The sequence below is a fragment of the Lepidochelys kempii genome, chromosome 11 (assembly GCF_965140265.1).
Source record: "Lepidochelys kempii isolate rLepKem1 chromosome 11, rLepKem1.hap2, whole genome shotgun sequence".
Classification (NCBI taxonomy): Eukaryota; Metazoa; Chordata; order Testudines; family Cheloniidae; genus Lepidochelys; species Lepidochelys kempii.
In genome coordinates, this window is record NC_133266.1 from 13,641,038 (window position 1) to 13,667,565 (window position 26,528).

The 26,528-nt window shown below is 43.4% G+C and overlaps 1 protein-coding gene across 1 annotated transcript in view; it reads left to right on the top strand.

Moving 5' to 3' along the window:
- The first annotated feature begins 5,189 nt into the window (after nucleotides 1–5,189).
- The window catches only part of SCTR (secretin receptor), a 28,600-nt gene continuing 7,261 nt past the window's right edge, over nucleotides 5,190–26,528 (top strand). Inside the window, exons 1-6 of the mRNA XM_073304707.1 lie at nucleotides 5,190–5,234; nucleotides 9,582–9,708; nucleotides 18,964–19,074; nucleotides 24,576–24,679; nucleotides 25,056–25,153; nucleotides 26,197–26,329. Coding sequence (XP_073160808.1) covers nucleotides 5,190–5,234; nucleotides 9,582–9,708; nucleotides 18,964–19,074; nucleotides 24,576–24,679; nucleotides 25,056–25,153; nucleotides 26,197–26,329 — 618 coding nt within the window. The remainder of the gene's footprint in view (nucleotides 5,235–9,581; nucleotides 9,709–18,963; nucleotides 19,075–24,575; nucleotides 24,680–25,055; nucleotides 25,154–26,196; nucleotides 26,330–26,528) is intronic.

Consider the following 26,528-nt stretch of genomic DNA (forward strand, 5'->3'; position numbering starts at 1 on the left):
AATATTTTCCTTGATAAAACCTAGGAAAGGGCTTTTTTGTTTTTTGGTACATAATCTACATTTTGGGTCTTCATGGTCTTAGACTATCCCTATAAACCAGCGTTTCTCAACCATGGCCCCTGGAGGAGGGGGGATCGTGGCGCACTCAAAATTTGATTACAATGGAAAGTAAAGAAAATCTCTCTCGCCTGTTCGTAGTCCACCCTTACTCTTCAAGGTCAAGTATTTTCTGTCAATCTCTCAAAACACAAACACAAATTATCTCGGCTTATCATTGATACATTTTTTACTTCTGCTTTTATAAAAAACGGGTTGCAATTTTTTTTACCATAAATAAGGAGTTGCCAACCTAAAAAGTTGAGAAACATGGCTTTAAACTTCTAAGTGACCTATCTATCCTGATAACCTACTCCTCTGTCGCTGAAGATAAGGTACGGTTAGTAGGGGGGCTTCAAACCTGGCCCTTGCTTTGAAGTCAGTGGAAGTGCCATGCACAAGGGATTTGCAGGTTGAACACAAGACTATATTAGTTTACTTTCTCCATTTCTGTGATCTCTAAAACATCATTGTTAATAAAGCATTTTATGGCAGTTTCACTTGTTTTCTCATTTGGTATATGTTTTTCCTGGCAGTGAGCACACATCTGGAACAAATCATATTACTGTCCATGCCATTGTTTGCACAATGTCTTGTAGACACCTTATTTGGAGGAAGTGATTGCTTCTAAGCCCCTTTTAAAATTTCTTTATACTCCAGCAATAAAATAATTCTGTTCTATTAAATACAATGCAACCAAAGAAATGGAAGATAGCAGTGTAACTCTCAACTCAAAACACATGTGATCAAGAGGCATTAAACCATTTTTAAAAAATAACTCATAAAAGTCAGCTCTCAATATCTTCATTCCTACTATTTAATAAAATATAATTGCAAGTAATTAAAAATGGAGTACACCCATATGCCTTACATTTACATAGGCGCACTTTCTGCAGCGTTAGTGGAAAAATTCTGCATGACATTTATCCTTCTTACTTTTATCTTGTCCTTACTGAAACAAATGCATAGTTCCTAGAGCTTCATGGTTGTCACCATTTTCATGTAAACTGAAGAGAATCTCAATTAGCTGGTTTTTGTATGTGGCCTATGAGACATAACTGAGAAGTTCTAATTCTATCCCAGGGAGGGCAGTGATACACATACATTCTGTACTAATCAGCACATTACATTGTTCTGCATGAAACAGAAAAAAAAAAAACATTGATAACAATTAGTTCAAAACTTTGCCCAAGATGTTTTTCTCTGAAGAGATTTTTATGATTGAAATGCATGGGCACACTCGTACGGGTAACAGCTGTACAGACAGTGATACAGTTCTTTTTCAAAAGCTCACAGAAACATAGATATTGATTTTTAATAAACAGATCAATTTGAAGCAGCATACTATTGGTAGAAGAAAACTGTGTGAGTTTGGGAGCTCTTCTGGTTGAATGATCTGTCATAAATTGATATTACATGATCGTCAGGAGAGGCAATCAAACCACTGTAATTAGTATAGGTGACATTCCTCTTTTGGTTAGAAGACTATGTGGAAGAGAAAGGATGGTCTAAGTAGGGTCTAGGGCACTATCCTAGGACTTGGATCACCTGGGTTCAAATACCTGCTCTACCGCAACCTTCCTGTGTGACCTTGGGCAAGCCACTTAGTCTCCCTGTGTCTCTGTTCCTTATCTGCAAAATAGGGACAATAGCACTTCCTTACCTCCCGGGGAAAGACTGTAAGGTGTTCAGATATTACATTAAAGGGGCCCATATAAGCACCTAAGACAGCCAAAATTTCTTCCAAACTTCAATTTTTAGACTTTATTCAATAGCAAAGTTTCCTCTCCCAGATACCAATGACTTTGTCTCGGGTCTAGACACAGAATCATCTGACTTTAGCAGATATTTGATCACATCAAATATCAGGGCAGTACAGGGTAGAGTTGTTGCCTCCTGCTTTTCCAGATTCCCCACTCACATTCCCCAGATACACAGCCTTTCAAACAGAGAGGATGGACTTCTGTCCATCTTACCCTCACTGCAGTGCTGGTTGAAGTTCTTTGATCTTGCAGAATGATTGTTGGAGAGAGAGATGGAACTACAAGAAGGAGAAGAGGTGTGGCCTTCAGAAATCTTTACTCTCTGTGGCACTATTTTTGGCTTGAAAATACCATCCTCAGTTCCAGCGTTTAATCCCAAAGGCCTCAAACTGAATTTGTTTAGGCACACAGGAGATTTGTACAGTTCAAAAAAAAAGAACTAGATAAATTCATGGAGGATAGGTCCATCAGAGGCTATTAGCCAGGACAGGCAGGGATGGTGTCACTAGCCTCTGTTTGCCAGAAGCTGGGAATAGGCGACGGGATGGATCACTTGATGATTACCTGTTCTGTTAATTCCCTCTGGGGCACCTGGCATTGGCCACTGTCAGAAGACAGGATACTGGGCTGGATGGACCTTTGGTCTGACCCAGTATGGCCGTTCTTACGTACAGTGCTGTCTTCATTTACCTGGGAAAAACACTTCAGGAAATTTTTAGAAGCAGATTAGGAAAAGAGAACACATCATAGCAAATAGAGTATTATAATGGTTTAGTCCCATGCTCTCTCTCAAAGACATCATGCATATATAACTCTATCTATCTATTGATCTGTCTATCTGCAAAGTCATATTTGGGTTTGTCTACACTGCAGTGAAAGACCAGCGACTGGCCTGGGTCAGCTGACTCGGGCTTGCAGGCCTCAGGCTGCAAGGCTATAAAATTGCAATGTAGACATTCAGGCTCGGGGTGGAGCCTGGGCTCCGAGACCCCACAAGGTGGGAGGATCTCAGACCCCAGGCTTCAGGCCAAGCCCAAATATCTACACTGCAATTTTATAGCCCTACAGCCCAAGCCCCATGAATCTGAGTCAGCTGACCCGAGGCTATGCTGCAGGTCTTTTATTGGAGTGTAGATGTACCTTGGGGTACAAACCATAACCAGGTTCCATCTGCATCTCCCTCTCTATCTGTACAAGAACCCTGGATCTGAACTAAATGTGCATTTGGAAAAGTGCTGTGTAAATTATTCTGGGGAGGATGACACTCAGTGAATAAATTAGGCTGAATGAGAGGATCAACAACCAGAATGATGAAATTTACTGACAGGGCCAAGTTAAAGAAAGTCCTAATGGATTAAAACAAAAAAGTCCACTTAAAAATTGAGTGTAAAACTATCTATGGAGGTATTTATGCTGTGTGCATCACTCTAGTATCTGATCACTTTACACAAACTATTGGCCTGAGTCTACAGACCCTTTCACCATGTAACCAACCACACAGACTTCAGTGGTATTATAAGTAAGGGTTTGACAGATCAAGGTTTATATTAGTGACTCCAACCTGTGATTCTTTAAATCCATATTCCAAACATCAGGTTAAAAAGATGTATTGCATGGGTGTCAAATCATAATGGAGACAAATTAATCCAGGACTTAAATCTGATGAGGATTACAAATCATGGGAAGGAGGCGAATCAGAGAAATTTTAACAGAAGTATTGGAAAAACTGAAAGGTGTTATTAGCAAGCACTTATAATTGAAGTTAGTTGGAGCTTGATGTGTAAAGAGTCTAAAAATCTGAGTAATACAGTTCAAAATGTGCACTTTGTTTAGTTTGCTTATAGAGCCATAATGCAAAATTCATTTAACACCATACTATATCTGGAGCATCACAGATAGAAACGAATGCAGCTTTTTATTTCATGGACTACACTAATAATGGGCCATATTCTCAGCTCCTATATTGATCTGGATCTGGCCTATTTGACTGCTCAGTCCCATATGGCCCTTTCTTTTCAATATAGCTGGGGGCCCTGGTGCCACGGGAAAGGGTGGATTGGGCAGAGTGCTTCAAGACAGTTCTTGCCACAACTGGGCATCCTGGTGTTTCATTGCACTGACAGATTTCTGCTTTATTTGAGGCTGCCATTAGTGTTTGCACGTGTGTGGTTTGTTGGATGTGTCATTGCTCGATTGAATTTACTCACAACTTCGAATAAACTCGGCAGCTGGAGATTTCTGAGCACGTGGGTTTGGCAATCCTGGGCCTGTAGCCCACAACCCATGTAAGAGCTTGTCCTCTTGAAATGGTTGACTTTGGCAGCCATCCCCATTAAAATGAAAAGTGCTCGGCTGCCATGAACAGGATGCTGGGAGCACTGGAATCGCTACAAGGAGCACGAGGGGGTGGACAAACTTACATTTCACCAAGAGGTACAGCAGGTGGGTGAAAGTGATGGCGACCTGAAATCTGTAGTGCAGTAAAAAAAAAAAAAGAAAAAAAAAAGAACAACTGTTCCCTTGGAGGTTTTATGAGCTCCAGTGGCTGAGGGTGGAGTCTGGGGAATATTTAGATTCCTTCCTTTAGGGGGTGTGAATAGCAGATCATATTCCACTCTCACCCCTGAAGCTTGTCCCTGCCTTTAGATCTCCTTTAATGTGCTTTGCTGCCTGCAACCCCATCTGCTTGGTAAGTGACAGTTCCTCTATAGAAACTCTTTCACTCTACTGATTTCTCCTTGCACTTGTCCCATCTGCACGCTCTCTGGAAACACATGTTCCCAGCGGAGAAGGCTCAGGCAGCCTGAATCACATTCTGCCAGCCCTGTTTCCCAGCAGGGCACTTATTCCTGGGCTGTGTGCATCTCCAAGCCCTATGGTAATTACTATTTCCCCTTTACAGATTAGCTCTGCCATTGTGAAACTTGCATCTCACACAGGAGCCCTGCTTGTTCCCTTATCAATTGGAACATGAGGAATGATCATTCCTCGCCGACATGCAGCGATAACAGTGAATAATAGCACAGAGGGGAAGAGGACAGTATGAGGAACATGCTCAACGGAGGTGCTTGTTATTCTTGGGACAGGATCCTGCTGCAAAGCAGGAGGAAAGTTTGGGGGTGCTGCTGTCATTGCTGATTCTGTCTAGGGTTCAGCAGCAGGAGAGGAGCATTGGCTCAGGATGATAAAAGTTAATTCCAGCCAGGAGACCAGAAGGAAAATGAACTATGTGAAAGAAACTGAAGGGACCGAGAAAGCTACAGTGGAGAGCGCATGATAGCCTGATGATCTCCCGTGCATAGGGATGAAGGAAACAGACAGCAACTGACCATGTGGCACATCCTGGTGATTCTTTTCTGGTTTTCAACTCTAATTGTAAGTATTTGCCGCTGCTTATTTTATAGTTCCTGGAATCACACGTGACATAAATACACACATTCCATGGGGCAGCATAGTCTAATGGAGAGAACACCAGACTGGGTGACAGGAGTTCTGGTTCTATTCCTGGCTCCACTGCTTGACTCACTGTGTGACCCTGGAAAGACATGGTGATGTTCTGTGCCTCAGTTTCCCCATTTTTCAATGGGGCGTATAATGCTTACCCACTTTTGTAAAGAACCTGAAGATCTGTGGGTGAAAAAGTGATTATCTACAAGGCAACTGTTTATAAAGTGCCAAGGAACTTCACTGGAGCTATACTGATCTGCATCAGCTGAGAACCAGGGCCATAAGGTTAAAGGGAAACTGGTTAAAACGTACATTTAAAAAAATGTGTTCGGCATTACTAACTTCTCACTTGTTTCAGACTGAAAGAATGTAATATCCTGACATGCTTAACAACATATATTTTGGTTTCCTAGCATAAGATTCCTAAAGTTATTGGGTTTTTACCCCGTTATTCACCCTCCAGTACCCCTGTGTCTCACCATCAACTAATTACAAAGGATAGCTGAACCTGGCAAAATAGCAAAATGATGGCAAACTGGTCACCTTACACCAGTTTTTTGTAACGAGTATAAAATCAATACTTGAATACACCCAGGGTAAGTGAAGATGAGCTGGTGCAGATGAGTACAATTTTATTCCATCTAGTGAAGATGAGCTGAGCACAATTTTATTGGAGTCAATGCAACAGATTATTTACACCAGCCAGGAATTTGGCCCATGGTTGCTGGAGAATGGATTAAGGCAGTGGTTCTCAACCAGGGGTACGCAGAAGTCTTCCAGGGGATACATCAACTTATTTAGATATGTGTCTAGTTTTACAACACGCTACAGGAAAAGCACTAGTGAAGTCAGTACAAACTAAAATTTCATACAGATAATGACTTGTTTATACTGCTCTATATACTATCCACTGAAATGTAAGTGCAATATATTCCAATTGATTTATTTTATAATTATATGGTAAAAATGAAAAAGTAAGCAGTTTTTCAGCAATAGTGTGCTGTGAAACTTTTGTATTTTTATGTCTGATTTTGTAAGCAAGTAGATTTTAAGTGAGATGCAACTTGGGGTATGCAAGACAAATCAGACTCTTGAAAGGGGTACAGTTGTCTGGAAAAGTGGAGAGCCACTGTATTAAGCTGGATCTAGGCATTCTGTTTCCATGATGAATACAGGTTGCTGACTTTTTGCTTTTCGATCAGCTTCCACAATAAAAATAGGGAACATCCTTTTCATGTAGTGCCAGTTTCTTCTTCTTTTTGTTTTCAGGTTCTTAGGCTCTAGCCCAAGGGTACTTGAGATTTTTGTTTTACAGAGGACTTCAAAAGCACCCACTTTCTTCTGTGATTTCAACCACCCGCATCTATCTCCCTACATCTTTTGTGCCTCATGTCCAAGAATCCTTTGTTCTCTTTCAGTCCCGCTCAAACCCAGAAACCAAACCCCCCAACTATCATACAACACAACAATATACTGATTTGTTTTACATTCAATGTGCTGTATATGGCCATGGCTGCTATTTACATTCAATATGTATAGATCTGATAGTTTCACAAGTTTAAAAATGTCTGAAAAAGGATTCTTGATTGTTATTGAAAATGTCATGAATTGCAGATTTCTGTAAATTCAGGACACCCAATTATTAGAGCTGTTTATATTTGGAACATTTTCTACGTAACTAGAACTAAAAAAATTTTTTTTTTGTAAATTAAAACTTAGAACCTTTAGAAAATGTTGGGACCCCAGCCCCCACCCTCAAACAGGGACAACATAGGCTCAGGGAGGGAGGAGTTATTTGAGTCAAGGCAGATAGGAAAGCAACTGAGAAACTCTGGAATCAAATGTTGATTTTCCTCAGTAAACACAAGCTTGTGTGCTGCATGCTGCACTAACATGAAAAGAGGCAATGTACAAGGAAATGAAAACTGGATGGGCTCAAAGTCAATGGGGTATAAGGAATGCAGCATCAGGCTGTTTCCTTTGAACTTGTGTACTGTAGACACTAGAAACCATAACTGTATGGTTCTCTGGTCACGGCATTAATGGATGCTCAGGACATTGCAGGAGGTTTTCAGCACATTGCAGAACTGGACCCACTATGTGCCCAGATCCTTCATTCCTTGCATACTCCCGGTTCCACTGACATCAAAGAATGAAGGATCAGACCCAATAGAACCTCTTCTTAGTTGGAAACAAAGTTTGTAACTCAGAAATTGAATTCTTCATTAACTATCTGTTGAACGTGAAATCCAGCTACCGATACTGAAGCCAATGACACAACTCATGGGAGTAAGATGAGCATGATTTGGTCCCCAAAACCAGTCATTTTAAGAAATTAAATTGTATATGTACAACATATGCTGTTTGGGGAATACTTACTCTGGCAAACCAGATACCTAATAAGTTGCCAAACAGACACATATGTTAAAAGCAGACAAAAACATTCTAGGGATAGAAAAATAATGTGTAATATAAATTCAGAGAAAGATATATATTTTTTAAAATTTCTAAAATAACTTTTTGGGGACCTAAAGGAAATGATACCCAGAGATGATGTATGGTGTTTTAAGAAAAAAAGTGATGCTGTTTCTGAAAATATCATTAACCTAGTCATTAATATTTATTTTTTGTATCTGCTGACCCGTTCCTAGAATAGTTAATATCAACTTTAGAGGATTCTAGGCCATTTTCACCACTTGCTTTAACAGTTTTTGTTAGTGATTTTCCTATTTTTAATTAATGTTTTGCATTGAATTGAAACACTATTGCACAAATATATCTTAATCAGGACTGCTGGGGTTGTATTGCTAAGTCCTGAAAATGTACTAAACTTCTTTAATAACGTAATTGATTTCCATAAAAAATACATTTATTAAAAAAGCCACCTAACAAAATTCAGAAATGATTGAATGCAATCTATAATTAACAACAGAAAATAGTTACTATAATTTGATTTCTTTACACGTTTAAATCCAACAAGGCATTCCTCTTTTTGGAAGGCTTTTGTTATAGATCTAATGATTTATAAACCCCGATTTCATGAATAGTTATTTTTCTCTTATGTGACTATTCTCTGCTTGTGTGATTCCAAAAAGTTCTTTTTCTCATACATGAATGAGTGACCTTTCATTGTGCAGGTTGAATCTCTCTAATCCAGCACTCTCTGGTCCGGCAACATCTGTGGTCCGGCATAGGCGCCGACTCTGTGGGTGCTCCAGGCCTGGAGCACCCAAGGGGAAAAATTAGTGGGTGTGGAGCATCCACTGGCACCAAACTCCCCCCTTTGCCCTCCTCCCCCCGCGCCTCTCATGTGCCAGCAGCCCCGTCCTTACCAACTCCTCCTCCTCCCTCCCAGGGCTTCCAGAGTGCCGCAAAGGTGCCGGACTAGAGAGGTTCAATCTGTATTATGATGCACAATGGGTAGGGGAAAAGAAGGAAATACTGAATAGAATAGACCAATTGGATGAGAGATGATCCACTTTTAAAAAGAACAAACTCTGTTCAGGAAGAAAATAAATCTTGGTTCCATTGAAGTCAATGGGAGTTTAACTGTTGACTTGAACAGACTTGGGGGCCAGGATTTCACTCCCGTTCTTTGGAACAGACTCAGCACTAGAAATTATTATGGATCCTTTTGCACAAGGTACTTATCCTCTCCTTCAAGGTTCTCAATGCTGACTGACATTTCAGTCAATTTACAGGATTAGTAAAGAGAAACTGCCATGAATTTTACATAAAACTCTCAGTGGCACTTATGTGCTCACGTCACTACCTGCAGCCTCACTGATTTGCAGCAAGATTTCTGAATGAATGAGCAGTGTTGACTTTCATGGGATTGTATTTGTACAACCAATAGAATTTGGCCTAGTTTTGCCAGTGAAAGGCTGGCCTAGGGAATGCCCAACAATTCTGTGGTCTAGTATTCTGTAGGGCCAAACTCAGCACTCAGTTACACCAGTATAATCCAAGACCCCACTGATGTTTTTGCAGTGTAACAGAACACAACTGGGCTCCTCATACAGTATTTAGAGTAATAATAGGCCAAAACTTGAATGCATTGATGTCAATATGGGGGAGCAGGCCCACTGTAAATCATAAAGTGGTTGTATACTATGAAATAAAAAGTTTATTTTTATATGCTCTGTTTTAAAGAAATGTCATGCAGAATCAGATGATGAGGCTGCGTAGACAGCGTTAGTGTAAGGAGAGTTTTGTGGGTGGCAAATGTTTCAAGAGAAAAAGTCAAACAGCTCAACTTCTTTTCAAAATTTGCAGATCAAGGCTACCCCACCAGTATGTGACTTGCTGATTGTCCTGAGGAAGGAAGAAGAACTCTGTGCTGAGATGCTGTCCCAGGAAGAACAGAACAGAACATCTGAAAATGACCAGTTCATGAATTCAGGTAAATGGTGGATCTATGGGGAAAATTCTAACCTCAGATTATCACCGTGGATATGAGCTCTAACACTGTTCCTCTCTATAGGCTTAAACTCTCATAGAAAATATATGGGAGTGCTGACCCATAGGGAGAACAGAATATTAGTCAAGATCTGTCGTGTGGCTCTCAGAGCAGATTTTTGCCCTTAGCGTGAGTACAAGCAGTGAGGTGGCAAAATTTGCAGATGATACAAAGCTACTCAAGATAGTTAAGTCCAAAGCAGTTTCCTTGCCCCACTTTGTTGGGTGTTTAGTTCCCCTACCCTCATTTTATGATTATGTCCCTTGGTCGAGGGAAGGCAGCTTGAACTTTCAGCTGGTTAGGATGAGCGAAAACTCAGGGAAGCCCAAGGATGAAGTACAGTGCTGCAGAGATCTGCTTGGTAGATATGAACAGCTGCCTACAACACATCTGATCATAGCCCCAGCCCTGCTCCCCAGGACCTCACTGTGGTTGGTCCAAGTGGTATCTTACTAACAAGCAGACAGGTCTTAAGAGAAACCCTTCGTTAGGAAGGAAACTGTGTACAGAAGTAGCTGTACTGTGTACTACCACTGTGTACTACCACTCTCCAGCCCCAGCCTGCGACCAACCCTGCCCTCGGCTACTTTGTTGCTTTTATTACACAGCGTGCAGTGCCTCACAGGCAAAGTAAATGGATGCATAAAGGGTGTACAAGAAGTGTGGCATCTCTATGCTTCCTGGAGGACTTACTCTATGGCACAATCTAATTTTTCAGAGTCCTCATGCTGTGTCTCATGGAAGCACAATAGGTTTCCTTTCCCCTAAGACATTCCCTGTAGTTGAATATTAGGTCACTTGTTTCATATTTGGTTGGTCATATTTGCCAGCAATTGAAGAGGACAGTGGTTAGGAGCAGGGATTGCATTTTCACACTCCATCCTCTCATTGGCTTTGATCCATCAGAGGATCTCAAAGCACCATGCACACACATTCATGAGTTAAGTCTCACAACCCCCTGCCAGTAAGTGCTCTTATTATCATTTTGCTGGTAAGGAAACAGAGCCCCAAAGACGTTTACACACCTAAATGTTCAGAAGCACCGCTAATCTGGAGTGCCTCCATTTTTGTTGTCCCAGTGAGTAAGATGCTCAGGGCCTGATTTCTAGAGGAGTTGAGAACCTGCCTCTCGTCTGGCCCAAGAGGGTGGAAGTCTTGCATTTGGGGACCAAAGCCTATGAGGATACTTTGAAAGATTTCGGTTCCATTAAATCCAGAACCTAATATCGATTTAGTCTCCAAATTGAATCCCAAAATCTAGTCTAAACCTACCCTGGATCCAGAGCTGAAAACTGCCTCCTTGGCCCATCTCTAGTTGTTGCTGGAAATCATCACATGGGATTTGCTACTGGAAAAACAACTGCGAAGAAACCAGTTAAAAACAAAGGGCCACATTCAACCCTTGGTGTAACTTTGTAAATGGGAGTCAGAATAAAGCAATTCCCATAAGTCAATAGACTCTCTGATAGGAATGATCAGTCACCCGTTAGAGTGGGAGAGAAAACCCAGGCAAGTGAGTGTGTTTTCCTGGGTAATGACTTCAGAACAGTGGTTGAACTACAGAGCAGTATTTTCTGCCTTCTGTTCGTGTTTTAATGATGGTTTGTTATTACTTTGGTGTCTTATGTAAATAGAGCTGCGGCCTTTTGCTTCTAATATCAGTGAGGTTAATTTAAATTACATCCAGCAAAGGCTGAAGTTGTGGGAACCTGCCAGCACTAATGGCTTCTTGCTTTTGTTATCTGCATGCTTTTATGCTTGACACTTGTACGGAGAAATACACGTGCAATGATCCTCAGGTTGGTGCAGCGAGGAACCAACCCCTGGACAACCTGTGGTAGACATAATAGGAGTAAGCATGCAGGAAAGACAAAGACAGCTAGGCAGAGTGTGGCTCCCCCATCTCTTTCCCCTGCTCTTGTATACCTAGCCTGGACCCCTCTGCAAAAGCTCTACCTGGCGAATGAGGGAGCAGCTGGGCGTGGAATTGGGACGGGGGACAGAAGGAGTTTCCGTAGGGGACATGCATGCCTTCTGAAGACTAACATCCATTAAAAAAGCCCAAACAAACAGGATTAGTTAACAGTGCTCTGCACATTGCTGATTTCTGTGATGTTAGGGCTGTGCCAGAATCAGGCACAAAACATCTAAGCGAAAGGCCGTGCTCTGTAGATTACTATGTGAATAAAAGGAGCCCTTTGGATTTTCCCACCATGGTTTAAGGGAGGAGTGTTACACTCAAATACCAGTGGGGTGCGTCTACACTGGAGCTGGGGCGCAACTTCCAGCTCGGGTGGACATACAAGTGCTAACTTTGATGGAACTAGCACCCTAAAAATAGAAGTGCAGCCAGAGTGGCGCCGGCGGTGAGGGGCTAGCTGCCCGAGTAAGTACCTGTGTTCCAAGGTGGGGCTGTACTCGGGATGGCGAACCCAGCCCATTGCCCACATCACCACAGCTACATTTTTATTTTGAGCATGCTAGTTAGGTCAAAGCTAGCACCTGTACGTACCCAAGCTAGAAATTACATCTCCAGTGTAGGCGTACCCTTAATTACCATAATACTCTTTTTTACACTCCAGTTTATGGGTGGGGGGAGAGATTCTTTCTTGCCTGGAATGTGCTTGGTGCAGGAGAGTGACTGGGGAGGGAGATTATTAGGGAACTGGGATCTTTATTCCCTCTGGCATAATTCAGAGCAGTTTAGGGGCTGCTCTAATTTTTGTTAGTTGGCTATTGTCCCAAAGAGCATACACCAGCTGAGAATCAGCAGAATGCAGCTGTGCTCTGCCCTCACTCTGACATGCCTCCTATGCTGGGGTCGGGATGGTAGTTGCCACAGGAGCCTGTATGCCAGCTTTACTGCAGCTGAGAGATACTGTCTTTCGGAGGCACTTCTCAGCTGGCCAGCTACATCTAGGGTATGTCTACACTACGAAATTAGGTCGAATTTATAGAAGTCGGTTTTTTAGAAATCATTCTTATATAGTCGATTGTGTGTGTCCCCACCCAAAATGCTCTAAGTGCATTAAGTGCATTAACTCGGCGGAGGGCTTCCACAGTACCGATGCTAGTGTTGACTTCCAGAGTGTTGCATTGTAGCTGGCTATCCCACAGTTCCCACAGTCTCCGCCGCCCATTGGAATTCTGGGTTGAGGTCCCAATGTCTGTTGGGGCAAAAAACATTGTCGCAGGTAGTTCTGGGTACATGACGTCAGGCCCTCCCTCCCTCCATGAAAGCAATGGCAGACAATCGTTTCACGCCTTTTTTCCTGAGTTACCTGTGCAGACGCCATACCATGGCAAGCATGGAGCCAGCTCAGCTCACTGTCTTCGTATGTCTCCTGGGTGCTGGCAGATGCGATACTGCATTGCTAAACAGCAGCAGCAACCCATTGCCTTGTGGCAGCACATGGTGCAATAGGCCTGAAAACCATCGTCATTATGTCTGAGGTGCTCCTGGCCGCCTCGGTAAGGTCGGTCAGGAGCACCTGGGCAGATATGGGCACAGGGACTGAAATAGGAGTGACTCAACCAGGTCATTCTCTTTTGTCCTGCCGGCAGTCCTATTGCACCATCTTCTGGTGAGCAGGCAGGAGATGTGGATGGCTTGCAGTCCTACTGCACCGTCTGCTGCCAGCCAAAGATGTAAAAGATAGATGGAGTGGATCAAAACAAGAAATAGACCAGATTTGTTTTGTATTCATTTGATCCCCCCTCCGTGGAATAATGGCTGACAATTGTTTTGGTGAGATCTGTCAGGGGCACCTTGAAAACTTTAACAGAGATTCAGTTCTGCCTGAAATACCAGAGGGAGGGATAGCTCAGTTGGTTGAGCATTGGCCTGCTAAACCCAGGGTTTTGAGTTCAATCCTTGAGGGGGCCATTCTGTGTAACAGTTGTTTTTGTTTCTCCTTGATGTAAAGCCACCCCCTTTGTTGATTTTAATTCCCTGTAAGCCAACCCTGTAAGCCATGTCGTCAGTCGCCCCTCCCTCCGTCCGGGCAATGGCAGACAATTGTTCCGGTCCTTTTTTCTGTGCAGACATCATACCATGGCAAGCATGGAGCCTGCTCAGATCACTTTGGCAATTAGGAGCACATTAAACACCACGCGCATTATCCAGCAGTATATGCAGCACCAGAACCTGGCAAAGCAAAACCGGGGGAGTAGGCGACGTCAGCACGGTGACGAGAGTGATGAGGACATGGACACAGACTTCTCTCAAAGCACGGGCCCTGGCAATGTGGGCATCATGGTGCTAATGGGGCAGGTTCATGCCATGGAATGCCGATTCTGGGCCCGGGAAAGAAGCACAGACTGGTGGGACCGCATAGTGTTGCAGGTCTGGGACGATTCCCAGTGGCTGCGAAACTTTCGCATGCGTAAGGGCACTTTCATGGAACTTTGTGACTTGCTTTCCCCTGCCCTGAAGCACATGAATACCAAGATGAGAGCAGCCCTCACAGTTGAGAAGAGAGTGGCAATAGCCCTGTGGAAGCTTGCAATGCCAGACAGCTACCGGTCAGTCGGGAATCAATTTGGAGTGGGCAAAGCTACTGTGGGGGCTGCTGTGATGCAAGTGATAGCAAGTATCAAGGGTAGTGACCCTGGGAAATGTGCAGGTCATAGTGGATGGCTTTGCTACAATGGGATTCCCTAACTGTGGTGGGGCCGGAGCACCGGAGCACCAAGCTGGCAAGTACATAAACCGCAAGGGGTACTTTTCAATAGTGCTGCAAGCACCGGTGGATCATAAGGAGCGTTTCACCAACATCAACGTGGGATGGCTGGGAAAGGTACATGATGCTCGCATCTTCAGGAACTCTGGTCTGTTTCAAAAGCTGCAGGAAGGGACTTCATTCCCAGACCAGAAAAAAACCGTTGAGGATGTTGAAATGCCTATAGTTATACTTGGGGACCCAGCCTGCCCCTTAATGCCATGGCTCATGAAGCTATACACAGGCAGCCTGGACAGTAGTCAGGAGCTGTTCAACTACAGGCTGAGCAAGTGCAGAATGGTGGTAGAATGTGCATTTGGATGTTTAAAAGCGCGCTGGCGCAGTTTACTGATTTGCTTAGACCTCAGCGAAACCAATATTCCCACTGTTATTACTGCTTGCTGTGCGCTCCACAATATCTGTGAGAGCAATGGGGAGATGTTTATGGCGGGGTGGGAGGTTGAGGCAAATCGCCTGGCCACTGTTTACACGCAGCCAGACACCAGGGTGGTTAGAAGAGCACAGGAGGGCGCGGTGCGCATCAGAGAAGCTTTGAAAACCATTTTCATGACTGGCCAGGCTACGGTGTGAAAGTTCTGTTTGTTTCTCCTTGATGAAACCCCCCGCCTCTTGGTTCACTCTACTTCCCTGTAAGCTAACCACCCTCCTCCCCTCCCTTCGATCACCACTTGCAGAGGCAATAAAGTCACTGTTGCTTCACATTCATGCATTCTTTATTGATTCATCACACAAATAGGGGGATAACTGCCAAGGTAGCCCGGGAGAGGTGGTGGAGGAGGGAAGGACAAGGCCACACAGCACTTTAAAAGTTTAAAACTTTAAAACTTCTTGAATGCCAGCCTTCTGTTGCTTGGCAATCCTCTGGGGTGGAGTGGCTGGGTGGCTGGAGGCCCCCCCACCGCGTTCTTGGGCGTCTGGATGAGGAGGCTATGGAACTTGGGGAGGAGGGCAGTTGGTTACACACGGGCTCTAGCGGCGGTCTGTGCTCCAGCTGCCTTTCCTGCAGTTCAACCATATGCTGGAGCATATTAGTTTGATCCTCCAGCAGCCTCAGCATTGAATCCTGCCTCCTCTCATCACGCTGCCTCCACCTTTCAGCTTCAGCCCTCTCTTCAGCCCACCACTTACTCTCTTCAGCTCGCCACCTCTCCTCCTGGTCATTTTGTGCTTTCCTGCACTCTGACATTGTCTGCCTCCACGCATTCGTCTGTGCTCTGTCAGTGTGGGAGCACAGCATGAGCTCAGAGAACATTTCATCGCGAGTGTGTTTTTTTCGCCTTCTAATCTTCACTAGCCTCTGGGAAAGAGAAGATCCTGTGATCCTTGAAACACATGCAGCTGGTGGAGAAAAAAAAAAGGGACAGTGGTATTTAAAAAGACACATTTTATAGAACAATGGGTACACTCTTTCACAGTAAACCTTGCTGTTAACATTACATACATAGCACATGTGCTTTCGTTCCAAGGTCACATTTTGCCTCCCTCCTCCCCATGGCTAACAGCAGGGAACATTTCTGTTCAGCCACAGGCAAACAGCCCAGCAGGAAGAGACACCTCTGAATGTCCCCTGAAGAAAAGCACCCTATTTCAACCAGGTGACCATGAATGATATCACTCTCCTGAGGATAACACAGAGAGATAAAGAATGGATGTTGTTTGAACGCCAGCCAACATACACTGCAATGCTTTGTTCTACAATGATTCCCGAGTACGTGCTACTGGCCTGGAGTGGTAAAGTGTCCTACCATGGTGGACGGAATAAGGCTGCCATCCCCAGAAACCTTTTGCAAAGGCTTTGGGAGTACATCCAGGAGAGCTGCGAATGCCAGGGCAAATTAATCATTAAACATGTGTTCTTTTAAACTATGTATACTATTTTAAAAGGTACACTCACCAGAGGTCCCTTCTCCACCTGGCAGGTCCGGGAGCAGTCTTTGGTGGGCTCGGGGGTACTGGCTCCAGGTCCAGGGTGAGAAACAGTTCCTGGCTGTCCGGAAAACCAGTTTCTCTGCTTGCTTGCTGTGAGCTATCTACAACCTCATCATCATCATCATCTTCCTCATCCCCAAAACCTGCTTCCATGTTGCCTCCATATCCATTGGAGGAGTCAAACAACATGGCTGGCTGAACCCCCTAAAATGGCATCATCATAGAAGCGGCATGTTTGGGGCTCTGACCCGGAGCGGTCGTTTGCCTCTCTGGTTTTCTGGTAGGCTTGCCTCAGCTCCTTAAGTTTCACACGACACTGCTTTGGGTCCCTGTTATGGCCACTGTCCTTCATGCCCTGGGAGATTTTGACAAATGTTTTGGCATTTTGAAAACTGGAACGGAGTTCTGATCGCACGGATTCCTCTCCCAATTCAGCGATCAGATCCCATACCTCCCATTCGGTCCATGCTGGAGCTCTTTTGCGATTCTGGGACTCCATCATGGTCACTTCTGCTGATGAGCTCTGCATGGTCACCTCTGCTGATGAGCTCTGCACTCACCTGCAGCTTGCCACACTGGCCAAACAGGAAATTGAAATTCAAAAGTTCGCGGGACTTTTCTTGTCTACCTGGCCAGTGCATCTGAGTTGAGAGTGCTGTCCAGAGTGGTCACAATGGAGCACTCTGGGAGAGCTCCCGGAGGCCAATACCGTCTAATTGCGTCCACAGTACCCCAAATTCGACCTGGCAAGGCTGATTTCAGCACTAATCCCCTTGTCGGGGGTGTAGTAAGGAAATCGATTTTAAGAGCCCTTTAAGTCAAAAAAAAGGGCTTCATCATGTGGACCGGTGCAGGGTTAAATTGATTTAACGCTGCTAAATTCAACCTCAACTCCTAGTATAGACCAGGGCTTAGATTCCAACAGCTTTGTGCCACATGAGAATCTGGCCTTATATGTCCAAGGGCAAAAGTAGCTGAAAACTTGTTTGTTTCCCCTCCCATCCCCCTCGCCCCATCATCCCTAGAGAAAACCATCTCCCAATATTACAGACTTGCTGGTGTTGAAATTGATATTATACTCTGTGAAATGAAGGAGTTAGAACAAAAACAACGAGGAGTCTGGTGGCACCTTAAAGACTAACAGATTTATTTGGGCATAAGCTTTCGTGGGTAAAACCCCCCATCCTTTAAGGTGCCACCAGACTCCACGTTGTTTTTGTGGATACAGACTAACACGGCTACCCCTCTGACACTTGGGACTTAGAACAGTTTGTTTCACAGGTTTTATATCAGCTCTGTTGACATTGAGCTTTTAAACCCAGACAGCACAGCAGATCTCAACATAAACATCACTGGGGTTAATGTATGGTTTGAGTGAACTGCAGTAGTTAAATTATATTGCATAGAAGTAAACTGTTGCCAGGTCAGATAAACATTCAAGCGGAGGCATTTATCAGAGCTGAAAGCCATTGGCCGTGAGTAAGCTACTTGTTTCTAAACATGATCACAGTCATACAGGAAGAAATCAGTTGAAAAATGTCAGTCTGATGGCTGCTGGTCCTGTGAGGTACTCAGCACTGTGTAGAAAGTGCCACGCACTTTTCTCTCTCTCACGTTTTTTTACAGAAGTCTTGTTTTCATTCTGCATCACAAAGCAAAAACAAATTTTGAAATCTGGAAATTTTTCACAAAATGTAATTCCTGTTTTCCAGCCAGCCCCATTCAACAAGGCGTTCAGCACCTGGCAGGATTGAGCCCTTAGTCTGCAAATGCAGCATTGCGCCAGCTGCCTTGTTTCTCAGTCTGTTAGAAAACGGTGGTGGTGAGAGGGGAAGGGTGGCTAAAATGAATATAACTGAGTGACAGTAAGTGTAACTTTTTTCCATATACAGATAGCAAAACAGGTCATCTTAGTTTGAATGACTTGTGCTTAAATGAAGAGAGCACCAAAACAAGAAAGAACAAACGTAAAGTATCCATGCGCAAGCGCGCGTGCGCGAGCGAGAGAGAGAGCAAAGGGTGTGTTCTTCTCTGCTAACAGTCTGAACTCAGAATGTCTGCCAGTCATTGCAGAGAGCAGAGACCTTAGTGAGTTAAAGGTGCAATACAGAGAAAAAGTCACAACAGTTACATCACTAAATACATTGCAGTGGGATCTCAGATCAATAATGGTTCAAAGGTGGGGCCTCAAATTGAAATAATTGGTGGGAAAGTAGGTTCAAACAGTACAGTCTCAAAGGCATGGGCTTGTGCAAGAAATAATGTCATTAGTCAGCCCTCTGTCAGATTTGACTACTATTTGGGAGGGAATAATGATCTCTCTTTCCCCCTAACTTGTGACTAGCTGCTGTAATTTGTTTCCTTTATAATCACAGTAATTGCTTTTCTAGAATAACTAAATTAAGTTTTGATCTCTTACAGCAGGAAAGCAATCGAGAACCACAGCTGAGCCCAGAATGTTTTTATTCTCTGAAGATGTGACTGTCCAGGGAATATGTTCAATGATGCTTTTGTTCTTACATCTTAGGCAGATGTGCTGGAATGTGGGATAACATGAGCTGCTGGCCTTCTTCTTCAATTGGTCAGACTGTCAATGCTCATTGTCCAGAATTCTTCCAAATGCTTACTGGAAAAAAAGGTAAAATAAAGTAATTTAAAAGAAAATCCTTTAAATGTCATTCAATTTTAAAAGGGGACACTGCCAGGTCAGATTTCGTTTTTAGAAAACCTAAACTAAGAAAAAATGTTTCCATATTTTTTTAAAGGCCAGTGACCAGAATTCTGTGGTGTTTGCAGCCTGAATATTTTCATCATTGTACTAATGCAGTAGAGCCTGAAAATGAAATTGACTAAAAACAAAAATAAAACTAACTACTCTCTTTTTTTATTCTGGTGATCCATAAGGCTCAGACAGGGATGAAGAACGTTTTTTTTGGTTTTTCATTTCAAAAGTCTTATGAAAATATAACTTATTTTATACTTAATTTAAAAAAGAAGAGAAAAAAGGTTGAAATTGGAATAAAATGTTTGAAATTTTCAAAACAAAATGTTTCAGTTGACCCAAATTGATTTTTTTTTATTTTCAGTTTGAAAAAAAAATCAACTTTTCATCCCGATTCAGGATGGGGAAATCTTTTGAAATGTTGAATATTCTCATGGGGTGGGAAAACCATTTCCCAGACAGCTCTACTCATGATGATTTTTTGGCTGGAAAAGCACAAGCCTCTGTATGCTAAAAGCACGGCCACTAATTCAGCCACTAGAGGGAGCTGCTAACACTTGAGAAGGTCCAATATTTAGTCTGTCCAGTAGAAAACAGTAGCATACATATCAAAGTTAGATGGTGATTGGAGTGGAACAGAGGTCGTACATCCAAAGGTTACGATCTGAAATCATGGGTGCATTCTGTTACCGGAAGGAAGGGGAAACCATAACTCTAGCAATTCTAAACTTAATTTGCCCTTAATATACTGAGTGTCCGAATTGTAGTAAGTCACTAATAATAAGCAATGATCAAAGTGAGTGGGTTCAAAACAGAATCACAAGACAATGTCCACTAACATTAAAAAAAATTTGACACTGTTCATTTAGCATCTTGGGTTGAAACCAACAACAGTTTATTTCCAATGCAGCTACATTCTGTTCTATTACATATACTATGACTTGTTTGTGACTCATACATTCAAACTCTTAAAATGCCTACGGTCCTGTCTTATGCAATTTTAAGGGGAAAAACAAATATACAGAAGATTTGTTTATTTGAAAGAAAAACAACTGCCAAAAGTTTGCTCTCTTAGCCACTTAGTTACAAAGAATACTGATAGCCACAAATACAAAGGAATCACATGTTAGGGACACAGATGGGTCTGAACCAAATCCTCGATCTAAACATCCCGCAGCTCTGGGATCTAGATCTGTATCTGCATCACAAACATCTTGGCTGATCCCCACCTGTGTAATGAGCTGAAACAAAAGTCAGGACCCAAATATTGTTTGAATGAAGGTCAGATCCAGATCTGAATGTTGAGTCTTACACTCATTCGGGATGGAGTCTCAGCAGAGTATAAAAGAGAGCATGTCGTGATTTCCTGAAAATATAAATATTTCCTAAAAATCAAATACCATCATTAAAACAATACTCAGGTACATCAATATTAAATTTCCTTCCTGATTAAGCATCTAAAGCTCTGCACTTTTGTGCACACACCCACCCCTTTATCATGTCTTCTCCTCTTTGACACACTTAGAGCCTTTCCTCCTACTCTGGGTTGTCAGATATAGGCACACTTCTAGACCCACTTCTAAGCACTGCATTTTGGTTTACCTTAATGTTGCTTATCTCTGTCTGACAGAAACACACCACAGTCTGCTTCTACAGTCAAGGACACTTGTGCTTGACTTTGTAGGCAGGCTGAGAGGGAAGGATGGGGTGGGGAGGCGATGGGGAAGATGGGGATTGTAAGGAGGAGATGCTCCTTCTTCTCCTTTTTGCTGCTGTGCTGCAGCACAACTTAGAAAAATGTGACTCAAAATTCAAACCTGACCTTTCCAAAGACATTAGCTAGAGCAAGGCTTCCATAAAAGTAAATAATAATCCAATATCTGGCACATCTCTAATGCCTGCCACCCAAGGAGTTCAAAGCCTGGGTCAGGCATCTTTCTTTTCCACCCTATCTTTAAGTGACAGCCTTTTTCCAGGGGCATAGTAAAGTCAGAACAAAACATGGAGGGGCTGTCAGTATATCAGAATTGTCCAGTCTGGCGCAGCAGCCCAAATATTGTGCTGATTTTTTTCTCCAAACAATACTACTGACTCCAATGGGGTGCCACAGGGCATGAGTCAGTGCAAAATCTCCCACGGTGTGCATCTTAGTTGCTTTTCCTTCTCTCCCTTGAGTATTGGAGGGATCTTGCCAGACTCTCCCGCTGCAGAAATGTGATAGCTTAGCTTAGAATCACTGGAAAAATAGAAACCATGTGATACCATTCAGGAAAACAAAACTTGTCAGGAACCAGCTGCGGTCATTGAGGAGCTGAATATGGCCCTCTGAGTCACGTCTCTGCACTGGAAGAGTACAAGAGATGGAGAAGAGCAAGTGGGTTTATCCTGAGAATGGTTGCTGCTGAGGTTGGCATCCATGGAATTCTGACCATACTGAAGCATTGGGAGTTTGATTCAGTATGGCTAGTATTTCACCCCATATCTCTAGAGTAGATGAGACAGTGGTTGCTTCTGGCTGACAGTTGCACATGGCTATTGCTGTCACCCAAACTTTATTTCTTGGCAAAAATACATTTCTCTTCAGCACACCATGTGGGTTAGATGGCTATAGCGGCAACCGGTCAGAGATACTTTTCTCTGGTGATCTGATGTTGGCTTGTAGCTTGTCTAGGCCAAGACCAGGACTTTTTTCTTGTACTCTGAGGTGCCTAATACAAGTGTGAGCACTATGACACCAATAAATTTAAAGGTTTCAGAGTAACAGCCGTGTTAGTCTGTATTCGCAAAAAGAAAAGGAGTACTTGTGGCACCTTAGAGACTAACCAATTTATTTGAGCATAAGCTTTCGTGAGCTACAGCTCACTTCATCGGATGCATACTGTGGAAAGTGCAGAAGATCTTTTTATACACACAAAGCATGAAAAAAATACCTCCCCCCACCCCACTCTCCTGCTGGTAATAGCTTATCTAAAGTGATCGCTCTCCTTACAATGTGTATGATAATCAAGTTGGGCATTGTAAGGAGAGCGATCACTTTAGATAAGCTATTACCAGCAGGAGAGTGGAGTGGGGGGAGGTATTTTTTCATGCTTTGTGTATATAAAAAGATCTTCTACACTTTCCACAGTATGCATCCGATGAAGTGAGCTATAGCTCACGAAAGCTTATGCTCAAATAAATTGGTTAGTCTCTAAGGTGCCACAAGTACTCCTTTTCTTTTTAATAAATTTAAACACATTCAGTGCGTGATTGGTTCTTTAGAAATTCCACACGTAGATTGCTTCTGATTATGTTGCAAATCCCAGCCTCTTGTGACTTACTGTATGTAAAATCCATACATATGCATGCTCACTAGGGAAAAACTACTGAGGGACATTCCTGTGTATGAAAGTTTCAAGGAATGCATCACACTTCAGTTTGTAAACTGAGTTCTTTCTGGAAGCCGGCTGCTCAACAGACTGGTAATACAGTCAGTCAGGTGCTGCTCTTTTTCCACATGGTAGAAAATACACAGGTATGGTTTACTGCTGTAAGAAGGACTCGTATCCATGTTATAATGCCACAGGACTAAGCTCTCCGCTCCTGCTGGCACACATGCGCACAAATCAGATGTGTTTTCCTTGTAAATCCCATAAAAATACACAAAATATACACACTCACAGTTGGGTTTTTAAGGGAAGAGATGAGCCATCATTCAGAATCACAGCAGTGATTTTGTACAGACTGAACAGAGCCCTCAGACCTGAGGCACTGTTTGTACTGTGATGAGCTGGGGGAAAAACTTGTTGTGGTTGAGTTAAAACCTTTTTCAAACTGATGTTTAAACGCGCCCTTCACTTAAGATAGTTGTAAGAAACACTGCAGGGGTCACACCTAAAACATAAAAAAGAGAATCTGCCCAGAAACTAGCACCAGGTGCCTGGCGGGTTCCTCTGGGCGTGACCAGGTGTGTGAGAGAACATATGGAAACTGAGAAGAGACAAAGAACAGGGAGAGGCATAGGCAGAGGCTGTGGGGGGAGCCAGAGTCAGGCAGCCAGCTAGCCAGTGAGTGCAGTGTGACCCTGAAAGGGGCTGGAGAGAGAGAGAAAGAGAGAGAGAGAGCGCGCAAACTTTTGGGTCTGTTAGCTATGGAGGCTTGGGGCTGTGAGCTAGAAGACTGCTCCTCTTGGTTCTGGTTCCTCCTGTGTTCAGAGGAGCAGGACTTTGTGCTCTTCTTGTGGCTAAACAAGGAAAAATACCAGAATCCATCAGTTTCTAGTTCCAGCTGGAGCATCCTGAGGGCCCCAAAATTTAACTAGCCTCTCAAGTCAAAAGGGGCAAGAGTAGTCACTGCTGCAAATCAAACATCTGATCCTCTCATCAGTCAGAGATAAGCAATCAGACCTCTGAGCTAGGGATCTTCAGGAAAATGTCAAACTTCTCTGGGGCATGAATCTGTGGTGCAATGAGTCACAGATTTGCTGTTCCCAGAACACAAACCAGCAAACACCAGATGTACAGAACAGCTTTGCTTATTTATGTTTCAATTAGTAAAATAAACCCTTCGCAACTGTCCCCGGATGCGTGAACAATATCATGAAAAACACATAATACATTGGACAAATATCAATATAATTAACTCGCCACCTCATCAATAAACTGCATGCACTATGCACATAATTCTCTCCCCTGCTCTCTACCCTGAGAAAAAAGCCTGAAGAATTGGTGGGCTTTGTACTGGGCCCCTAAAGGTTAGCAGACTCAGTCCCCGAACTCCAGAGTCAATGTCTATGGCTGAGAATCACATCTCCAGCTCCCCGATGTTCAAGACTAGGGACTCAAGTATCAGAAGGGTAGCCATGTTAGTCTGTATCTGTAAAAGCAGCAAAGAGTCCTGTGGCACCTTATAGACTAGCAGACGTATTGGAGCATAAGCTTCCGCGGGTGAATATCCACTGTTAGTCAGAACACCTCACCTGATCTCAGTTGTTGTGAAGACACACATGCAGAGAAGCAGTCTCCCGTGTTGCCCACAGACAAACAGTATAGGGCTGTAGGGCCTGGTCTAGCTCCCACTGAAGCAGCCAACAGCATAACTCCCATTAACTTCATTAATACAGGATTGTAGGCCTGATCCAAAGCTCATTGTGGCCAACGGAGTCTTCCATTGACTTCACTGGGCTTTGGATGAGGCTCCTAGCCCACTTAGACACTCAGATGATTCATTTTGCTTCTGTTCAGCTACTAAGCTACATAAAAAAGATGCTCACACCGATAGCTGCATTTCACCTGTATTATGCTGTCTGCACTCCGAGAAGGGAACTATTCTGCATGCTGTTGGAACACTGCCATTGTTACTGATCAGCAGGTGGAATAATCATCCCGGTACAGTCGGGAGGCATTACACCTTGCTTTGTTACTGCTGTCACAATAAAGGTTTTGTGCATCGAAACTGCACCAGTGAAGGTTGGTCAGAGACATTCCCGAGACCCGACGTTGCTTGTGGCTATGACGTGAACGACACTGCCAATGAGGAAAGAGTGAGTCTGATTTATTGTTTGTAAGTTACAGTTTGTTGCTTCATGAAACAATGACCTGGGGGGGAGATATTCCAAATTAGTAGCAGGGAGAAAGGATGGTGTTTGCGGTTCAAGTGTGACATTGGTAGTCAGGCGGTAGTCAGGTGTCTGTGTGTATGTGATTGTCTGTCTATCCATCCGTCCCAGAAGATCCTCCAGTTTGCACACCACACTCCTTCCCCAAAAGTAGAATACCCATGTTTATGAAAAAAAATATAAATGTGAAACAATACAAAGAAAGACAGTGGATGCTCTTCTCTTAACACGTCAAAATGGGCTGATTTCCAGGAGATATTTAAAACTTAAAGCAAAGATTCAAGTGTCTATCTCTTTACAGCGCGTCTACTTCATGAAGCTGAAGACCATGTACACAGTTGGATACAGTACCTCCCTTGGGACTCTGACAGTAGCCTTGGGCATCCTGGCCTCATTTAGGTGAGGGGAAGTTCTAGGCTGTTTGTTTGAATTTGTTCGGAACTTTCGATTAGTCCAGAAACGCCCCACATTCCTTTGTTTGCTTTCAGAAGAATTTAAATGCTGAAATTTTCAAAATTGTGATAGAAATCGGGGCTGGAAATGCGCTGGGGGTCAGTAGTCCGTCTCCTGTTAGTGCAGGATTCTTCCCCGTAGCATGTTTTTTCTGTGCTTTTGCCAGGCTGGTTTCCAAGATTGGCGCTGTCACCATGTTCTTCCCTTACGAGACTAGCTCACATTTTAATAGTTCTCACCCGCAGGAAGCTTTTCCTTCGCTATTCAGCCTAAATTTCCTTTTTTAAATGCATTTTTTTGGGCCTAAATCTGGAGTAACTCTATTGGCTGCAGTCCAGTATTTCAGATTTTTACCAGCATGGCAGAGTACAAATTTGAGCCCTGGGCATGTATAATTTATGTACTTCGGAGGCTTGATTTTGTTGGTTACTCAACCAAATAAACTTCATTTATCATAAATAATGTATCAGTGAAGTGCTTCGGGACCCAAATGCTTTGCAAACTATAGTCTGTCCTAAGTCTGCAAGCTCTCCAGGCACAGATTTCCCATTGGCTGTCGGGGGATTCAGCACATAGTGGGTTTGCAGGTACAAGACCAGAATCTAGACAGCAGCACTGATGTGCAACCAGTTCTGGGTGGAGGGCAGCAGCTTGGCACACATCACAGTTCAGAATGTGCGGGGAGGGGAAATTTTGGCCAGAGATATTACAGATAATACCCTCGACTTTTACAGCAGTGCCCTGATATCTTCCCTGTAAGAGCAGACATGACATTGTTTTTTCAGATTTTGTCGAAAGGAACCCCTCAGGGCGGGTAAATTGCATGGAATTAACACTGATGTCCCTTTGAAGGACAAAGGGCTAAGTTGCTTCTGCTAGGCTTTGAATCTGTAGGCCCTAGGAGCCTAGGTCTTTGAAACCTGATTACATCAATAAGCTATCCCCCTCTAGAAACATAATTTCATGAGATTTCTCTCTTTTGGGTACAGAAGACTCCATTGTACGAGGAACTACATCCACATGCATCTGTTTACGTCCTTCATTTTCCGAGCCTTGTCAAACTTAATCAAAGACACCATTTTGTTTTCTTCTGAGGATGTTAACTACTGCGGGGCACACACGGTAAACTCCCAGACTTCCAGAATCTTCAGTTCCCCACCCTTCCACTGGAATTTCATCAAGGCAGTTTGTAAGGAAATGCTGATGCAGGAAAGGGAGCCTACTTCCTTGGTCTTTCCTTAACATAGAGAGTTACTGGAGAAGAAAGCGTTCTCTTATATAAAAGCACCTCTCTCTCTCCCTCTTGTCACTTTATTGTGCA